This window comes from Trichomonas vaginalis, chromosome V, assembly GCF_026262505.1.
Source record: "Trichomonas vaginalis G3 chromosome V, whole genome shotgun sequence".
Lineage (NCBI taxonomy): Eukaryota > Parabasalia > Trichomonadida > Trichomonadidae > Trichomonas > Trichomonas vaginalis.
Window position 1 is genome coordinate 20,085,085 of NC_067207.1, and position 15,920 is coordinate 20,101,004.

The 15,920-nt window shown below is 27.5% G+C and overlaps 5 protein-coding genes across 5 annotated transcripts, besides 5 other annotated features; 3 read left to right on the top strand and 2 right to left on the bottom strand.

Annotated features, from left to right (window-relative positions):
• Positions 1–642: 642 nt before the first annotated feature.
• On the top strand, positions 643–984 carry TVAGG3_0369430 (uncharacterized protein; the record flags this gene model as incomplete). Its single annotated transcript, XM_001330096.1, has 1 exon — positions 643–984. The coding sequence occupies one exon, from the start codon at positions 643–645 to the stop codon at positions 982–984; it is 342 nt and encodes a 113-aa protein (XP_001330131.1).
• Positions 985–2,419: 1,435 nt separating this feature from the next.
• Positions 2,420–3,310, top strand: TVAGG3_0369440 (protein ubiquitination; the record flags this gene model as incomplete). The annotated part of the gene is made up of 1 exon (XM_001330095.1): positions 2,420–3,310. One exon carries the CDS (start codon positions 2,420–2,422, stop codon positions 3,308–3,310), a length of 891 nt encoding a protein of 296 aa, XP_001330130.1.
• A 1,758-nt stretch (positions 3,311–5,068) lies between these two features.
• On the bottom strand, positions 5,069–6,856 carry TVAGG3_0369450 (protein serine/threonine kinase protein; the record flags this gene model as incomplete). Its single annotated transcript, XM_001330094.2, has 1 exon — positions 5,675–6,712. One exon carries the CDS (start codon positions 6,710–6,712, stop codon positions 5,675–5,677), a length of 1,038 nt encoding a protein of 345 aa, XP_001330129.1.
• Positions 6,857–7,781: 925 nt separating this feature from the next.
• Positions 7,782–7,818: a mobile genetic element.
• Positions 7,819–8,393: 575 nt separating this feature from the next.
• Positions 8,394–8,431: a mobile genetic element.
• A 1,540-nt stretch (positions 8,432–9,971) lies between these two features.
• Positions 9,972–10,163: a mobile genetic element.
• Positions 10,163–11,072: a mobile genetic element.
• A 518-nt stretch (positions 11,073–11,590) lies between these two features.
• On the top strand, positions 11,591–12,956 carry TVAGG3_0369500 (ribosomal large subunit binding; the record flags this gene model as incomplete). Its single annotated transcript, XM_001330093.2, has 1 exon — positions 11,591–12,907. One exon carries the CDS (start codon positions 11,591–11,593, stop codon positions 12,905–12,907), a length of 1,317 nt encoding a protein of 438 aa, XP_001330128.1.
• A 168-nt stretch (positions 12,957–13,124) lies between these two features.
• Positions 13,125–14,420, bottom strand: TVAGG3_0369510 (serine-type endopeptidase protein; the record flags this gene model as incomplete). Its single annotated transcript, XM_001330092.1, has 1 exon — positions 13,125–14,420. The coding sequence occupies one exon, from the start codon at positions 14,418–14,420 to the stop codon at positions 13,125–13,127; it is 1,296 nt and encodes a 431-aa protein (XP_001330127.1).
• Positions 14,421–15,727: 1,307 nt separating this feature from the next.
• Positions 15,728–15,920: part of a mobile genetic element that runs on past the window's edge.

Sequence of the window (15,920 nt, forward strand, 5' to 3'; positions counted from 1 at the left end):
AATAAATTCCCGATTGTTAGAAACAATAAAATTTTATCAAGTCAAAACATCCTTTGAAATTTTTATTATATTTTTATTTTTTTTATATGGGAATCAAAAAACTGATCTCCAGGCTTGGCGTTTTCATGCATGAGGAAATGTGTACAATTAGTATTGGTAACATCACCTTTAAATCTCCCTTACATACTGCTGTATGTTTGTCAGCCAAAATTTTTGAAGTTTATTCTACTGATTCTACAATTAGAGAATTTAGTTTTAAATGTAAATACGATTTTACTTCATTATTAGAAGATATCACTAACTTTTTTCTTAATGGCGAAGTCATCAATAAAAATGACATGGAAGTTTTAAAACAATTATATTTTTTAGGAAAAGAACTCGGTATTGAAGAGCTCTGCAAGATTTACACTAAGAAATTGAAGAAAATACCACTTTCTGCAAACACAATTCTTTTAGAATTTGAGTTTCGGAAAACATCTAAAAATTATAATAGTTTATGCGAATTTATCATACAAAATATTGATAAGTTTAATAAAGATGATTTGATATCATTTTTTATCAGATTTGGATATGATATTACGGAAAATATTTTATTCAACAAAAAAAAATAATAGAAATGGCGACATCGTTTTCAATTTGGTTATGGAACTGTATAATAAGGATCCTTCATATGTCAAGCTTTTCCAAAATTTGAACATTAAAGGAGTTTCAAACAACCGTGCCAAACAATTTTTAGAGATTTTCAGTAATTCCATGGCTATATCAAAGGATTCAAATTTGAGAATTTTATGGGAGCTCTTAAAACCTCGTCTAGATATTGAACGCAGAAAAAATACATCAATATCTTACAATAAACAATTTAAACAAGATCCATCAAAAATTAAATCGGAAGAGGAGGATGAAGAGAAAAATCTTTCTCCAGGCGGAGTATTTAGTAGTCCATTTGGATTTCCAATGGAAGCCAGTTGGCCCTTTAGAAGATAAGGGAGTCTATTTGATTGACATTAAAACATTATAATAAAGACTTTCATTTTTTTAAACAAAAATTAATTAAGGGTGTACTTATGCCCATAAGACTTTAATTCCAATCGATTACAATTGGGATTAAAAGTCAGTGAAAATTTATTTTAAACAACGGAGTTGAATGTCTTGACAAAGACGAATCAAACTTCGAATTCTGATTCAACAATTTCTACCAACGATATACGATGAGTGAATTTAGTATCTAATAGAAACTCTGGTAACATGGTAAATTTTGATTTTTTTTCTTGTTTTGTTTTGAAAATGGCCTAAGTGCATATGGACTATTATCTTATGAATTATGTTGGTAACTCAAATACAATCAAACTATATTATTGATTTAAATCATCCTAAATCAGTCAATAAAATAACTCATGAGACCGATGGCGATATTGTTGCATGCTAAGATCAGTCATAATGTAAACCTCTCAATTTTATTGTCGTGGGAAGTATCTCAATTCCTTCAAAAAAATTGAAAAACTATTTAATTTTAAAAATATAATACTTTTAATTAGTTAATTAATTGGAGATATTTTAAAAAAATCACTTTTGATAATACTTTTGAGAACTTTAATTAAAAAAATATATTCAAAAATATCCAGGATATCAAGAGGGAATTGTTCCTTATGAGGTATATAGTTATGATGTATACCTCATAAGGAACAATTCCCTCCTTAAAACGAGAAAACTTGTTCGAAATTGTTTATCATTTCGAACAAGTTTTCTCGTTTTTAATAACAAACTAAAGGCTATGAGGCACTGATTATATATTAGTGCCTCACAGCCTTTAGTTTCTAATAGATAGCTGGGAAACTTTCTCCAAATGATAAGTTATTCAGAGAAAGTTTCCCAGCTATCAAGAGGGAATTGTTCCTTATGAGGTATATAGTTATGATGTATACCTCATAAGGAACAATTCCCTCCTTAAAATCGTAGACATTTTTATACTTATTAATCAACCATTCAAAATCATATTCCTCTGAAAAGTTATTTTATTAAAAATTTAGAATTTTAATAAATATAGAGTTTGAATTTCATACAATACCTATATATTTTCAATAATGGAATTTGAAAACCATTCTCAAAAGTTCTCAGAAAACCTTTTTTTCATTAATTTTAAGAAATCTGAGTATTAAATTAAGTGATAAATTCGTTTGACACTACTTTAATTTTTAAATTCAAAAAATTATATGTGCTTCTTAAAATGACTCAAAAAAATTTTATTATAAAATAATATATAATATTAAAAATCCCACAACATTTTTTACTTTACATAATCGTACTTCCTCGACGATTAATTTCCACTCAATTTTTATCGTTGACCGAACTTAGCATGCAACAATATAATATTCTTTATATCACATTTGGTCAGATAACTACCCTAATTGAATTTTTTTTAATGGAAATTCAAAAATTGATTTCCAGGCTCAACGCATTCAAACAAGATGATATTTGTACGATTACTATCGGTAATATTTCTTTTAAATGCCCTATTCATAATGCTGTATGCTTATCATCCAAAGTTTTTGAAGCATTTTCTACAGATAACACAATGCAAGCATTTCCATTTGATTATAAAGAAGATTGCTCTTCAGTATTAGAAGATATTAATAACTTTTTCATACATGGAGACATAATTAATAAAAAGGAATTGAAAATTTTGAAACAATTATTTTACATCAGTAAAGAGCTTGGAATAGACGAATTATGCAAGATATGTTCTACTGAATTGAAGACAATACCTCTAACTGTTGAAAATGCGCTGTCTGAATTTGAATTTCATTTGCCTATCGAAGAGGCTGACATTGCATGCAAGTTTATTATACAAAATATTTCCAAATTTAAAGAAAATGATCTTATCTTATTTTTCCAAAAATTTGGTTATGATGTAACAGAAAATATCTTATTCAACGAAAAAAATAATCAAAATGGAGGTCTTGTTTGTGATTTACTTATCAAATTGTGCAATAATGATTTATCATTTATAAGACTTTTCCAAAATCTCGACCTACGAGCTGTTCCTTTTGAAAAAGTAGAAGCTTTCAAAGAATTTTTCGAAAAAATTATGACTCAACAAAAAGATCCAATATTTTCTGTTTTGTGGAGCTGCTTTTATCCAAGACTTACAATCGAACCTAATTCAAATGGTTCATGTTATAATAAAAGATTTAAACAACCTACTAAGGTTCAAGGATGGGGACCTGGAAGCACCAATCCGGGATGGGGGTACGTAAAACCCAATCAAGGATCGGGACCCGGAAGCACCAATAATGGATGGAATAATCATTAATTAACTTTCTTCGCACTTTAACATCTCTTTACATCGTGTTTACTTACTTCTCATTTGAAGAGCTATGATTCGCGAATCAAATCATGAATCTGAAAATCACAGTTTATTGATGATGATAGTATGATATTTTATCCAGAGTGCATAATAAAGGCGAAAGGAAAAAATGAAGGTATATTTTATCAATTCATTTTAAAACGAATGGAATCAAATAATTATACTTCAAAAAGCATCAATACAAATCCATTTAATTCAATTCTTCACTTTTCTTTATTTTATGATATGAAAAAAAGTTTAGCTAAAAAGAAAGATGTGATCAAATACTAACAATAATGTTGAATTTATACATTTAACAAAGAGCTATTTAATTTTAGATATAATTATTTTTTACAAATAACTTTAAAGTTAAGAAATTTATTTCTCACAATTTGAAACTGTGTGGTATCAATTATCCAATTTACTATTACATAAACATCAATTCAAAACGATTTCCAAAATAAATTTTCACTTGAAGAATATAAGTATATTATTAGTCCGATGAATTCAAATATATAAAATTATTACATAATTTAATAAAATAAGTTCAATTATCATTTTGGGAAATATTTTGAAAATTGGATGTTTTTGTTGCTAAAATTATATATTTTACAAATTTAAATAATGTATTTGATGGATAATATCTATATTCTTATTGATTTGAAAAGAATATTTTTGAATTTGAATTCGAAATCATTGGATGAAAATTAATGATGCCAATTATTGCATCACATTAATCACTAAAATATATTATTTGAATTGCTTTCAAATTGAAATCGCATTTTTTCTTGAAACATTTGCCATTCGAAATGTTAATTTTTGATTCTTTTTGTCAACAATCTGAATCAGTATATATTGGATAAATATTTCTTTGAAAATAATCTATTTCAATCTTAACCGATAATTTTCAAACTATTATTTGCTATTCTTAGATTTGATCTATTAAATCGTTTCATCAATATTTCTGAAATAAAATTATAAATGGTCGAGTCATTCAAAAATCTTTAATGTTCTTATCAAAAAATATTCTGGTATGACAAAAAATAAAATGAATAATCTCATGAAAATTATTTATTAAAACACTATAATTAATTAATACATATGCTAATGAGCATTTAAGAGGTGATTCAAATCCGTAATATCAATATTCGAATTTAATTCTTCAGTTTTCCTTTGTGGTTTGACAAGGTTGTGGAGGTAATCAGATGACTGTATTAAAGGATGGATGGCTGACCAGTTTTCTGCAAACCAACATAAGATACCCTGTCTATATCTCCTTGCCAATCTATCTAGTCTGATGTTAAGTTTGCGAGATATATCGTTTGCATAAGTCAGTAATAAAGAGAACGTAATCTTTTGTCCATATATGCCTTCAAGATAAGCAGAAACAATAGTAACTTTCGAGCCCAATTTAGAAATTCTTTTGTGAATTCTTTCATGATCCCTAATACTCTGGCTAGTATTTGTTTTTTTTAACTTTTGGAGGTTGGATCTTTGGAATATAGTATTGGAAGTATAATGGATATGCAAGCATGTTCATTGAATGAATAATTTTAAATACTTTTTCAAAATTTGATAAATATTGAAATATAAAAAATTAAAATAAGATCATAATTCATATGATTTGACCTTGCGATATTAAATTTTAGATTTGAATATCATTCAATTAAATAGCCGAATGCTTTACTCTAAAATTAATTTTGGTTAATTTGATAATTTATTAATATTTATTTAGTTTTCATTTTCAAAAGAAATTCTTTAACGATTAACTATAAAATCTTCACATCAATATCTCACCATATAAAACTTGTAAGATTGCTCCATTATCAATAAATTGAAAATATCTCAATTTATTTTTATTTTCAAAACTATTACAATGCCTTAGTATTAAATGAGTTATTTTCCATTAATTTATGTTTTAATATAAATTAGCATTTTCTTTTTCAATGTATTCTCAAAATTTTGAAAACAATCCTCTCTTTCTCAAATATTTGAGAACAAGTAAGACCGTTAAATCAAATTAATGTTCTTACACATTAATCTACTATCTCTTTCTATTTACCTAATAATCACTTTTCTTAAAAGCTTTCAATTTTAATTACAGAACATACTTTGAAAAAAAATTTTATATTTTTTTGCTCACAAGCTAAAAAGAATAATAAGCTATTACTCACTTATCTAAGCAAAAATAGAAAATATTTTCTTATTCTTTTTTATTTTCATTAATATTTAAAAATATATAACAGCGCTTTATTCGATCACATAACATAATAGATATTAGAATATTCGTATAAATAAATATACAAAACTAAGAGATCATTTCTCTAAAATTCAAGAATATATTTTTTTTATACGAATATTCTGTTTCCCGAAATCAATACTACGTGAACGGGTTATTGGATAGTTATTAATCTCGCGATTTCGGAGAAGTATCTTGTCATTCCTTGAAATATTTATTGTCCTCTTGAAATTAGACTGAGAATTAAGTTTTGGCAAGGAAAATCCTTTTATCTTCTTACATTCTTCTTTACAGTCACAGAAATTGATGAAATGCTTCCTACTACTATCAATATATTCTATTAACTGTTGTGCAGTGTGTCTTTGGTTCGGATCAAAGAATAAGCAGTTCCTTATGACATTTCCCATCAAACCGTCAACTTTCACGTCAACATTAATTTTATTTTTTGTGATATCATTAATATACTGGGTTTCGCTACTGACCTTGAACGGATATGTAAAAGTAGACATCAGATGCAAAGTTACTCCGAGACTAAATATATCGGCCTTCATTCCGTCATAATGCTTTGACGTTATGACTTCTGGAGGCATGAAAAACGCTGTGCCACAAAGGGTTTCTAATGATGAACAATTATCACGAGACATTCCAAAATCTATTAATTTTGCGTTCATTTCAGCGTCAAATAAAATATTGCTTGGCTTAACATCTCTATGGCAGATACCACGACTATGAAGGTATTGCAAAGCATCAAGAATTTGTCGAGAAATACGTAATTCGTCTTCGAAGGTAAATTTCTGTAGTTTTGTGATGCACTCGTGAAGATCTCCGTTAGGAAGATATTCCATGACTATTAGAATGATATCTTGCTCATAAATGATTTCATAAGTCTTAACGATATTCGGATGATCAAAACGCGTACTAAGTCTTAATTCTGTCTCTAAATATTTAAGCATTCCTTGTTTTAGAACAGCTTCCCTATCAACGATCTTAATTGCAAATTTTTCATTTGATCTTTTATCTACGGCGAGAAAAACAACTGCAAATCCACCGCTTCCTAACTTTCGAATGATTTTATAGCGCCCGACTTCGTTAGGGATTCTAATTCTGGATATCGATGATTTATCAAACATCTATCTACGATTTTAAAATGAAATAATCAGCTCAATAATTAAAGGTTAAGAAAAATTGAGAGTAATTTTGAAAATTGATAAACTCACTGAAAATAGTTTATTGAAAATAAATTTACGCTAATAGTTGGGTGGACGAGATTCTTTTTATCTTGTCTTTTGGTCATTTAAAAATTTGGTTAAAATTCCCCTACTCAAAATTTTTAAGGGTGCACCCGTATGAACGTTTATTTGAGAGGAGGAGGATTACCCTCTCAATTTTGAGGGATTCGTTAGTTTATTTTCTCGATGAATATGCAATAAAATTTGATTTTTACTAGGGTTGTTAAAAATATCAAAAATTAGCGTTTTGAAGACACCATGGTGTCTTATAATTTTCCCTTCCTTATTGGCGTGTAGAAATAAATGCGCCAATAGATTGAAGAAGAAGAATTGTTTTTCTCTTAATGAACTTTAATCCTTTTGATATAAGAATATTAAAAACATTAATATAATTTCGATTTCGGAAATTAAATTTCCAAATTTTTTGTCGATTTCGGAAATAACAGGATCCCGCATCCAACACGCAACAACAAAACACAAAACACACTTTTTGGTTCTTTCATTGTTTTAATCGTAATTTATGTAATACATGATTTGGATAAATTTTACAAAAATAGAACATATATTATATTCTTTTTAAAGATTCTCACAAATCATCAAAAATAATTGTATTTTAAAAAACGATCAAATTATCCTTTCATTATTTTAAACTTAAATTAGTTTTTATGATTGACTAAAGCAATCATATTTATTCATCATTAAATAAACAAAAAATAATATTTGAGAGTTATTTAAAAGAAAAACACATTGAATTTATTAATTTGTCTCAATTTCAGTATTATAAATTTTTATAATTTCAATATTTTGAAATACACTTTTTAATATTTCAATATTTATGATATTTCAATGTATTAAGTGGTCTCAAATTGAGCTTCTCAAATATAAGTTGGCCTATTCAAATAATAAAATTAAATAATATTTAAAATAATAAATAAAAGTGATTGAGGTCATAGCAAAACGGCTGTTTCTGTAATAAACAGAAATTCATCAAAAGTGACAGCTCTCAATTTTTTGACATTTGTAAATTCTAAATTGAATGAGAAAAATGAAATAATACTAAGCATAATACAATATTCTAGATTTAATTATAATTAGGAAAAGTTAGTTTTGAGAGTACTTTTCATAGGCATATAGAATGAAATCTTCTGAAAAATAATATCACATAAACTCATATTATTTTCTAATATATAACTATTTTATATAAAAATCAAATTCAATGATCTTAAAAGCGAAGGATAAACCTCAAAATTTACGAATATAATGAGTGGAATAGGCGTAAAGCAAAAATTGATATTTCATATGGTTTTATGATAGATAAGCATTATATTCCCACTCATTATATTCGTAAATTTTGAGGTTTATCCTTCGCTTTTAAGATCATTGAATTTGATTTTTATATAAAATAGTTATATATTAGAAAATAATATGAGTTTATGTGATATTATTTTTCAGAAGATTTTGTGTTCTTCTTCAAAATTTTATTTTTTTATTAAAAAGAATCTGTACAAAATATACATTTACTTTAATTAATATTTAAAAACGTGCTCTATCAAAAGTTCCAAAAATTCAATATTTTAGCTTTTCTGAGGTGTCACTTTTGATGAATTTCTGTTTACAACATTTCAGTCATTAATTTTTAAAAATAAAAAGGGTAAAAACTAAATAAAATGGGTAAAATTCAATAGTGTCTGTGTTGTCGTTCAATTTGAAGGTGTCTTTTGAAACCGCAAGACACATTGAATTTTTGAATAGTGTATTATGGTTTGACAGATACCAATGAAAAAAATGATATGATATTTATTTTAAATATATAAGATCCTTATATAAAATCTAAATATTTTATCGTTTTATTTTCCTGTTTTAGAAATGTTTTTTATTGAAAAATCAATAAAACTAACTCCAAAATAAAATTTTTGATTTAAAGACACTATGATAACACCAGGCAAATCTTCCAAGACACCTATCGTCGGGAATCTAACAACCCTAGCGGTTGGTTACCATGGATTTCCGTCACCGGTCACATTTTAAAGATTTTTAAAGCCTTATAAAAATATGCTTTGTAAATCATTTTTTGTAAATCGGCAAAAATTTGGTAATTTTCTTCAACTAATAAATCTGCGAATAGCATTTATAATACAAGAACAATCTTTTAAAATGCGTTTGATTCATTTTTGTATAATTTCATATAGGCACATATATTCTTCCGGGACTTTCCGTGATTTTACCGTAAAATCATTAGTTTACACCAATTTTTCCGTATTTTGAATAGTTTACTGCACTTTTTCCGTAAAATTGAGTTACGGGAATCCGCAAAATTTCCGGACCTCATTTTTCATAGAATATAATAATAATATTTGATAAAAAGATATATTATTTATATTTTTGATTTTTGAATTACGGAAAAAGTGAATTGTTAACTTGATTTTTTTATATGGTTAATTTTTCAAATGATATTATGAAGATCTAAAATATTAAAAGTAAAAAATTGAATTACGGAAAAAGTGAGGTCAAAAGTGAAATAAATTTGCAGAACAATTTTCATTGAAATAAGACATTGAGTATCACACTTTAGTGAATCAACATCTATAAGAATGAAGTGTTTTGAAGCTGAAATAATATTGAATAGAAATTAATTTTTTCTGAAATTTTGAATGAAATTATGGGAAATAAAAAAATTACTAAATATTGTATTCATACAAATAATTATTTTAAAGGAAAAATAGATGCTGATAGAAACGATGAAAATTTTTGAAAACTTTACAATTAATTTATGTTCGTTAACCACAGAGCTTGCAATCCAAAGCTCACGTTAGACTACAAGAGTCATGAAGTCTCATACTAAGGGATATCCAACATATATTTTAATAATCTAATGTTTGTGACAAATATTCAACATAAAATTAAGTTTTCGTTTCGTTACAAGGCATTCATACTTTGGAGATATCATATTTAATGTACAGAAAAGTTAATATTAAACAATACATGCTAAAGAATTAATAAATAAGATAATAAAAATAAATTTATACGTAATTACTTTCATTTAATATGCTTTATGCTGTATAATATTGATTAAGAGGCATTAAAAGGTTCCATAGTCTGCTTTTATAGGCAAGATTTTTGATAAAAATTTAAATTTTTGAAAAATGATGAGAAAAGGAAAAAAAGGTAAATGAGAGCAAGAGGAGGGAAAAAAAGAAAAAGAAAAGAAAGGGAAGGGAAAAATAAAAGAAAGAAGGACATATAAAAATTTAGATGCGCATTCTTAATGCCGAGGCGGCTTGCCGCCGAGGCGCGATTTTTTTAGGCCTCTACGGTAACCCGGCAATGTTTTTTTAAATCTTGTACAGCCCTATATACACATGTTCATGTAAAAATTTTTTTCCAAAATCCTCAGGAATTAAGGGATTTTTGAATTTTAAGAATTTTTTTCGAATTTTGTCGAAAAAAAAATATTTTCAAAACAGCCTTAACGGCTAAGATTTAGGAACAATGTTAAGTATCAAAAAGAAAGGAGGTCTGATATAGACAACATATATCGTTGAAGGTTGAAAAAATCTCTAATATTTGAGCCCAAAATTTCAAATTTTAATTTTTTGAAAAAAGAGGCCACCCGTATGTACGTTTATTTGAGAGGAGGAGGATTATATTTTTGAAAGGGTGAAACATTATGAATATGTTAATTATATAATAATATGTATTATTATAAAAAAGAAAAAATAAAGCACGTTAAAATTTTTCTTTCTTGATTTTTTACAAAATCTACTTAGAATTATGCAAAATATGACTAAATAATTATAAATTTCAAGTTAAATTTTAATTTTGATAAATAATTTAAATTTCAAAATATCAAGTTCAGTTCGACTATGTATGTAGTAATTCCTCAATAAAGTGCCAAAACCCTATTAAAATATATGAACATTTGCAACATTTTAATGTTTTTATTTAAAAATTTGATGGAATATGAGCTTCAAACAATTATTATGTAAATAAAAATAATTAAATATATGTATTTATTCGTATTACAACCGTAGTAAGTCGATTCTTCCTTTCTTCTACTGAGTTTTGAATTTGATTTCGAATTGTAAAGAGATTCAAAGGGAAAATACTAGCGGATAAAAACTACCTCCATGAAAGGGTCATAATGGAGTCAAGTTGTATTTTTTGATATTTTTTGCTTTTCGAGCCTAAATAGGTAGCCAAGATAATGCCTAAAAATAAGGTTCTAAATTCTGAAGTTTACATGATCCTCTCGTGTGCACCCTTGATGAATTGAAATTTTTTGCGAAAATTTATGAACTGTTTTATCTTATCCAAGGTTATATATCAAATTTCGTATACAATACGATTCAATTCTGTTTAGTTATCTTTATCCTTTTGACGTGGAACAAGTTATCTAGGATATAATACTTGGACCAAAATCGGTAAAAATTTCTAACAACTTTCAAAATTCTGAGTATTCAAACAAAATTTTTGATTGTCTAAATTTTCTATATAAATGATGGAAATGAAAACAACATTATTAATTTTCATTTTTAAAAGCACGTTTAAAATTTTCGAATTATTACCGGTCCCGGCAATAAAAATTCCTTAGATTATATTGTTTAAACCCAAAATTATACACATTAAACTACAAATCAAATCTATTTGATCTAATTATTTTGATTTTGAATTACTTTTGTCAATTTCCGGGCCTTTTCGCATATTAAATGTTTATATATGGATACGAGTAAAGGTATTTCTAATGTCCGAATGCTTGCAAATCTAAAAATTTTTATTTCGATGGATTTTCAACAAACAGCTGTCAAAATTCCTTGTTGTATATGTGGAATAATGATTGAACCAAATCCTAATAATATGTGTGTTGAATGCTTCAGGAGGCGTCTAAATCAAAAGGAAGGCGTTCCTGAACAATTAGAGATAAATTATTGCAGAGACTGTGGTAGATACCAAGAATCTCTGACGCATTGGGTTAATGCTGAACTTGAGTCGAAAGAATTACTTCAAATTTGCATTAAAAAATTTTCACCAAATCTCAAAATCAGAGACGCTAAGTTTCTTTGGACAGAACCTCACTCCAAAAGATTACGTGTTCAAGTTACTGTAGATCGCGAAGATTTTAGTGGAACAATTCTTCGCCAATCTACAATTGTCACTTATATTGTTAAAACAGTTCAATGTAAAACATGCCAAGAGCTAGCTACACATAGAGATCATTGGAAAGCAATTGTTCAATTACGTCAGCATTCTGATTCTAAGCGTTCAATGTTTTGGATTGAACAAATGATTATAAACAACGAAGCCGCAAAAGAAACCTCTGCGATAGAAAGACGTCCTGATGGATTAGATTTCCAATTTAACGATAATAGCGATGCAAAGAAATTCATTTCATTTATCAAATCAATTATTCCAGTTTCCGTTAAGAACTCCGATACAGTTAAAGGACAAGACTTAGTTAATATGTCTTATGATATTAGATACTCATATTCTCTTACGATTCCTTCGATATCAAGAGAAGATTTAGTTTTACTTCCTAAGAAGATATTCGAATCCACAGGTAGACAATCGCGCTTATGTCTTGTCTCAAAGATGGGCAGGCAAATTCATTTTGTCAATCCCCTTACTGGCCATAATTTTGTTCTTGACTCCAAGTCGATATTTTCCAACTCAATCGATCCTCTTATCTCTCATGATCGTCTTACGAGGTTTGTTGTCCTCTCAAAAGACGAAATTTCCAAAAATGGTGATTTCACATTGGCCGATTTTGAACTTACAGACGAAGAAACATACGGAGACAGAATAGTTGTTCGAAGCCATCTAGGAAATACCATTGAAATCGGCAACGTTGTCAATTGCTACGATCTTCGTTCGGAAAGCTTCACAGACGAGGCTGAGAAACAGATTAAGAAGATTGATTTCGAGAGAGTCATCATTGTCAACAAAGCGAGAGACGAAAAGAAGAATTCTCGTAATAAAAAAGTTCTTACTCTCGCTCCAACAACAAAAGAAGACGACAGAGCACTTGAACAGTTTCTGGATGAAATGGAAGATGATCCACAGTTGGTTAGTAAGATTAATACAGTAGAAAATGATGATTAAAAAAAATTATATTAAATTTGTATGTAAATAAATAAAACATATCTTAAAATATCCAATTTATTAAACAAACAACGCATATATAATTTCAAATCAAATCGTAATTGATTATATTCTAAAATTATGAGATTTCAAATTAATTTGGATTTTGATAAAATATAAAGTCTGTCCAATGTGTTTGAAAAAGTTTTGCAGATCGCACAAACAAAAATGAATAAATTCATTTTCTATAATATTTTTTGGTCAAGGAATAAATACCGAAATTATAAAGATTTTCTGTAGATAGGATAGATGAACAATTACCATTTTTGTTATTGAAACATTGTTGGAGAGTACAATTTCCGTGTCTAAGAACATATGAAGATGTGCAATTAAGACAAATACTACTATTTGTGCATTGCTTACAGAATTTTATACAGTTATCACATTGGTTACCATTTTTGTATGTAGAGAGAGGACATGTAGTTCTATCACATCTTCCGCCATAAAGCAAATATGGAGATTTGCAGTTGCGGCAACTGTTGCCATCTGAACATTGTTCACGGTTTGTAATGCAGCTATCGCATACGTTGCTGTTGTTGTATGTAAAGGGAGGACATGTAGTTCTATCACATCTTCCGCCATAAAGCAAATATGAAGATTTGCAGCTGCGGCAACTGTTGCTATTTGAACATATTTTACAGTGTGCTATGCATGCGTAGCACCTTCCACTATTATTATAATATGACTCCGGACAATTGGTTAAGCTACATCCATTATTATAAAGGACATGAGAAGAATCACATCTATTACACGAAGAAGAACTATCACAGTCAATGCAATTAGTCATGCATAAATAATCGTATGTTAACTCAACATATCCATCACCTTGAAATAAATCATAATCACCACTTTTTATATCAATATTTCTGAAGAAATTTCCAGATGAATGACATGATGTTCCACTAACACCAATTTCTGAAAAACGATTTCCGCCGTTTTTAAATCCACCTTTACCTATCATACAACCACCTCCACCGCCAGATCCTTCTAGTGCCCATCCTGGATGATAAGAGTCAGGCGCATCTAAATATGCTGTATCACTCAACTCATCAAACAGAATTCCAGAAGTTTTTTTAATAAAATATGTGTTATTTCCTCCTCCATGGGCGCCGCGAAAATTTTCACTTGCTCCAGAACCACCTGCAGCAATCATAAAATAATTTTCATCACTACGAAAAGTAGCTTTACTTGAACCACCACCATTGCCATAGCTTAAACTTGATGCTTTTCCTCCATCAGGATATCCTGCTGTAAGTGAAGTACCTTCTGTACCAGGCTTTAAATCATAATGCATTGTATTTATCACTTTGAATTGAGCAGTTACTTTTGATCCACAACCACCCGCATTACTAGGAAAACTTCTTCCTTGTGCTCCACGACATTCAACTTGATATTGACCTGGACTTAATGTTCCACTTTTATCAATACCATTTTCTGCTTTTACAACAAGATTACTGTAGAAAAGAATATACATTAAATGAATTGATTTTCAGAAGATCATAAAAATTTGAATAAAATTACGATAAATTATTTGATGGATAAAGAAGAATCCGGTATCACATTTATGGAGAATAATAATAAAAAATTATATGATGTTTACAATAGTATTCAGAAAAATAAATTTCAAAATATTCAATATGTTTAATCCAGGAAAATGAAATCTAATCTTTTAAAATGTCAAAACTCTAACATCATATAAAATTTGATAAAATTCGATATCGTTGAGATAAAGCAAAAATTGAGTATATCAAACAAACACATCTCAATCATTCAGATGAATTGAAAATTAAATTTGTATTTTTATTTAATTTTATTTTTCAAAATATTGTTGGTAGTGTTTACTCCGATTTTATTTCAAAAATCATAAATTTTTTTACACCGAAATTGAGTCGAGGATTATTTTTATGTAATATAACTGAAAGGTTTACATGCAAAGAATATGATTTCAAGTTAATGCTATTTTGAATGCCTTCAAAAATTGATTAAATAAATTTTGTATACTTTTATTACTGGGACTTTATCGCTCTAAAAGTATATGAAATCAAAATTATCTTAATAATAATTACAAGATACATTTGAATCAACAATAATCGTAGAATGGAAAATTTGAATAAGTTAAAAGTTCTGAAAAATTGAATTTAAAAAAATATAAATTTAAAATAATAAGTTAAAAGTTCTGTATCTTTTATTCAAACTGAAACGTTGATTTAATTTAAACTATGTTATCTTTGCGAGATGATATGTTGACGAGAATAAAGCATGATTTCATGAAATTTGATGTTAATGACAATATTTAATCTTTTTTTTTATTAAAGTAGATCGGAAATAAATATTATGTTTATCGTTATAATAAGCAAGTCAAAGTGCAATGTATTTCGGAAAATAACTAAATAAGTTTTCATTTCAAAATTGCATGAGAGTTTGTTTGAATGCATTTCAATTCTATCTGTAATTATTACATTATTAATGTTAATAGGATTCTCTGTAGAAATATAACACTTTCTGATATGAATTTTATCATTTTCTGTCAAACAAAAGAAAAAATACTTTGGTAATGAATTATTAATAAAACAGCAGTAATTGAATAAGAAAGATGAATTTCGTGCGTAAATTAAATATTTTTCATCAGAATTATTCAAAAAATTTGTCGAAATTATTTCAAACTCAAAAGGAGAATCAAAGCATGCAATAGGTGCGTAGTCATCTTTAGAAGAAAAAAAAAAAAAAAAAAAAAAAAAAAAAAAAAAAAAAAAAAAAAAAAAAAAAAAAAAAAAAAAAAAAAAAAAAAAAAAAAAAAAAAAAAAAAAAAAAGGTAGTGGGGCTTCCAGGCACTTCGTGCCTTCTAGCCCCGAAGATGTTTAGTATAAATGAAGTTTTTATTCGGAAAATTGTTAGTCTTCTTGGTCGAAAACATTATATAATGTTTCACTTTTCACAAATTATATATTTTCATGTTTTGTCAAGACTTCTTCTT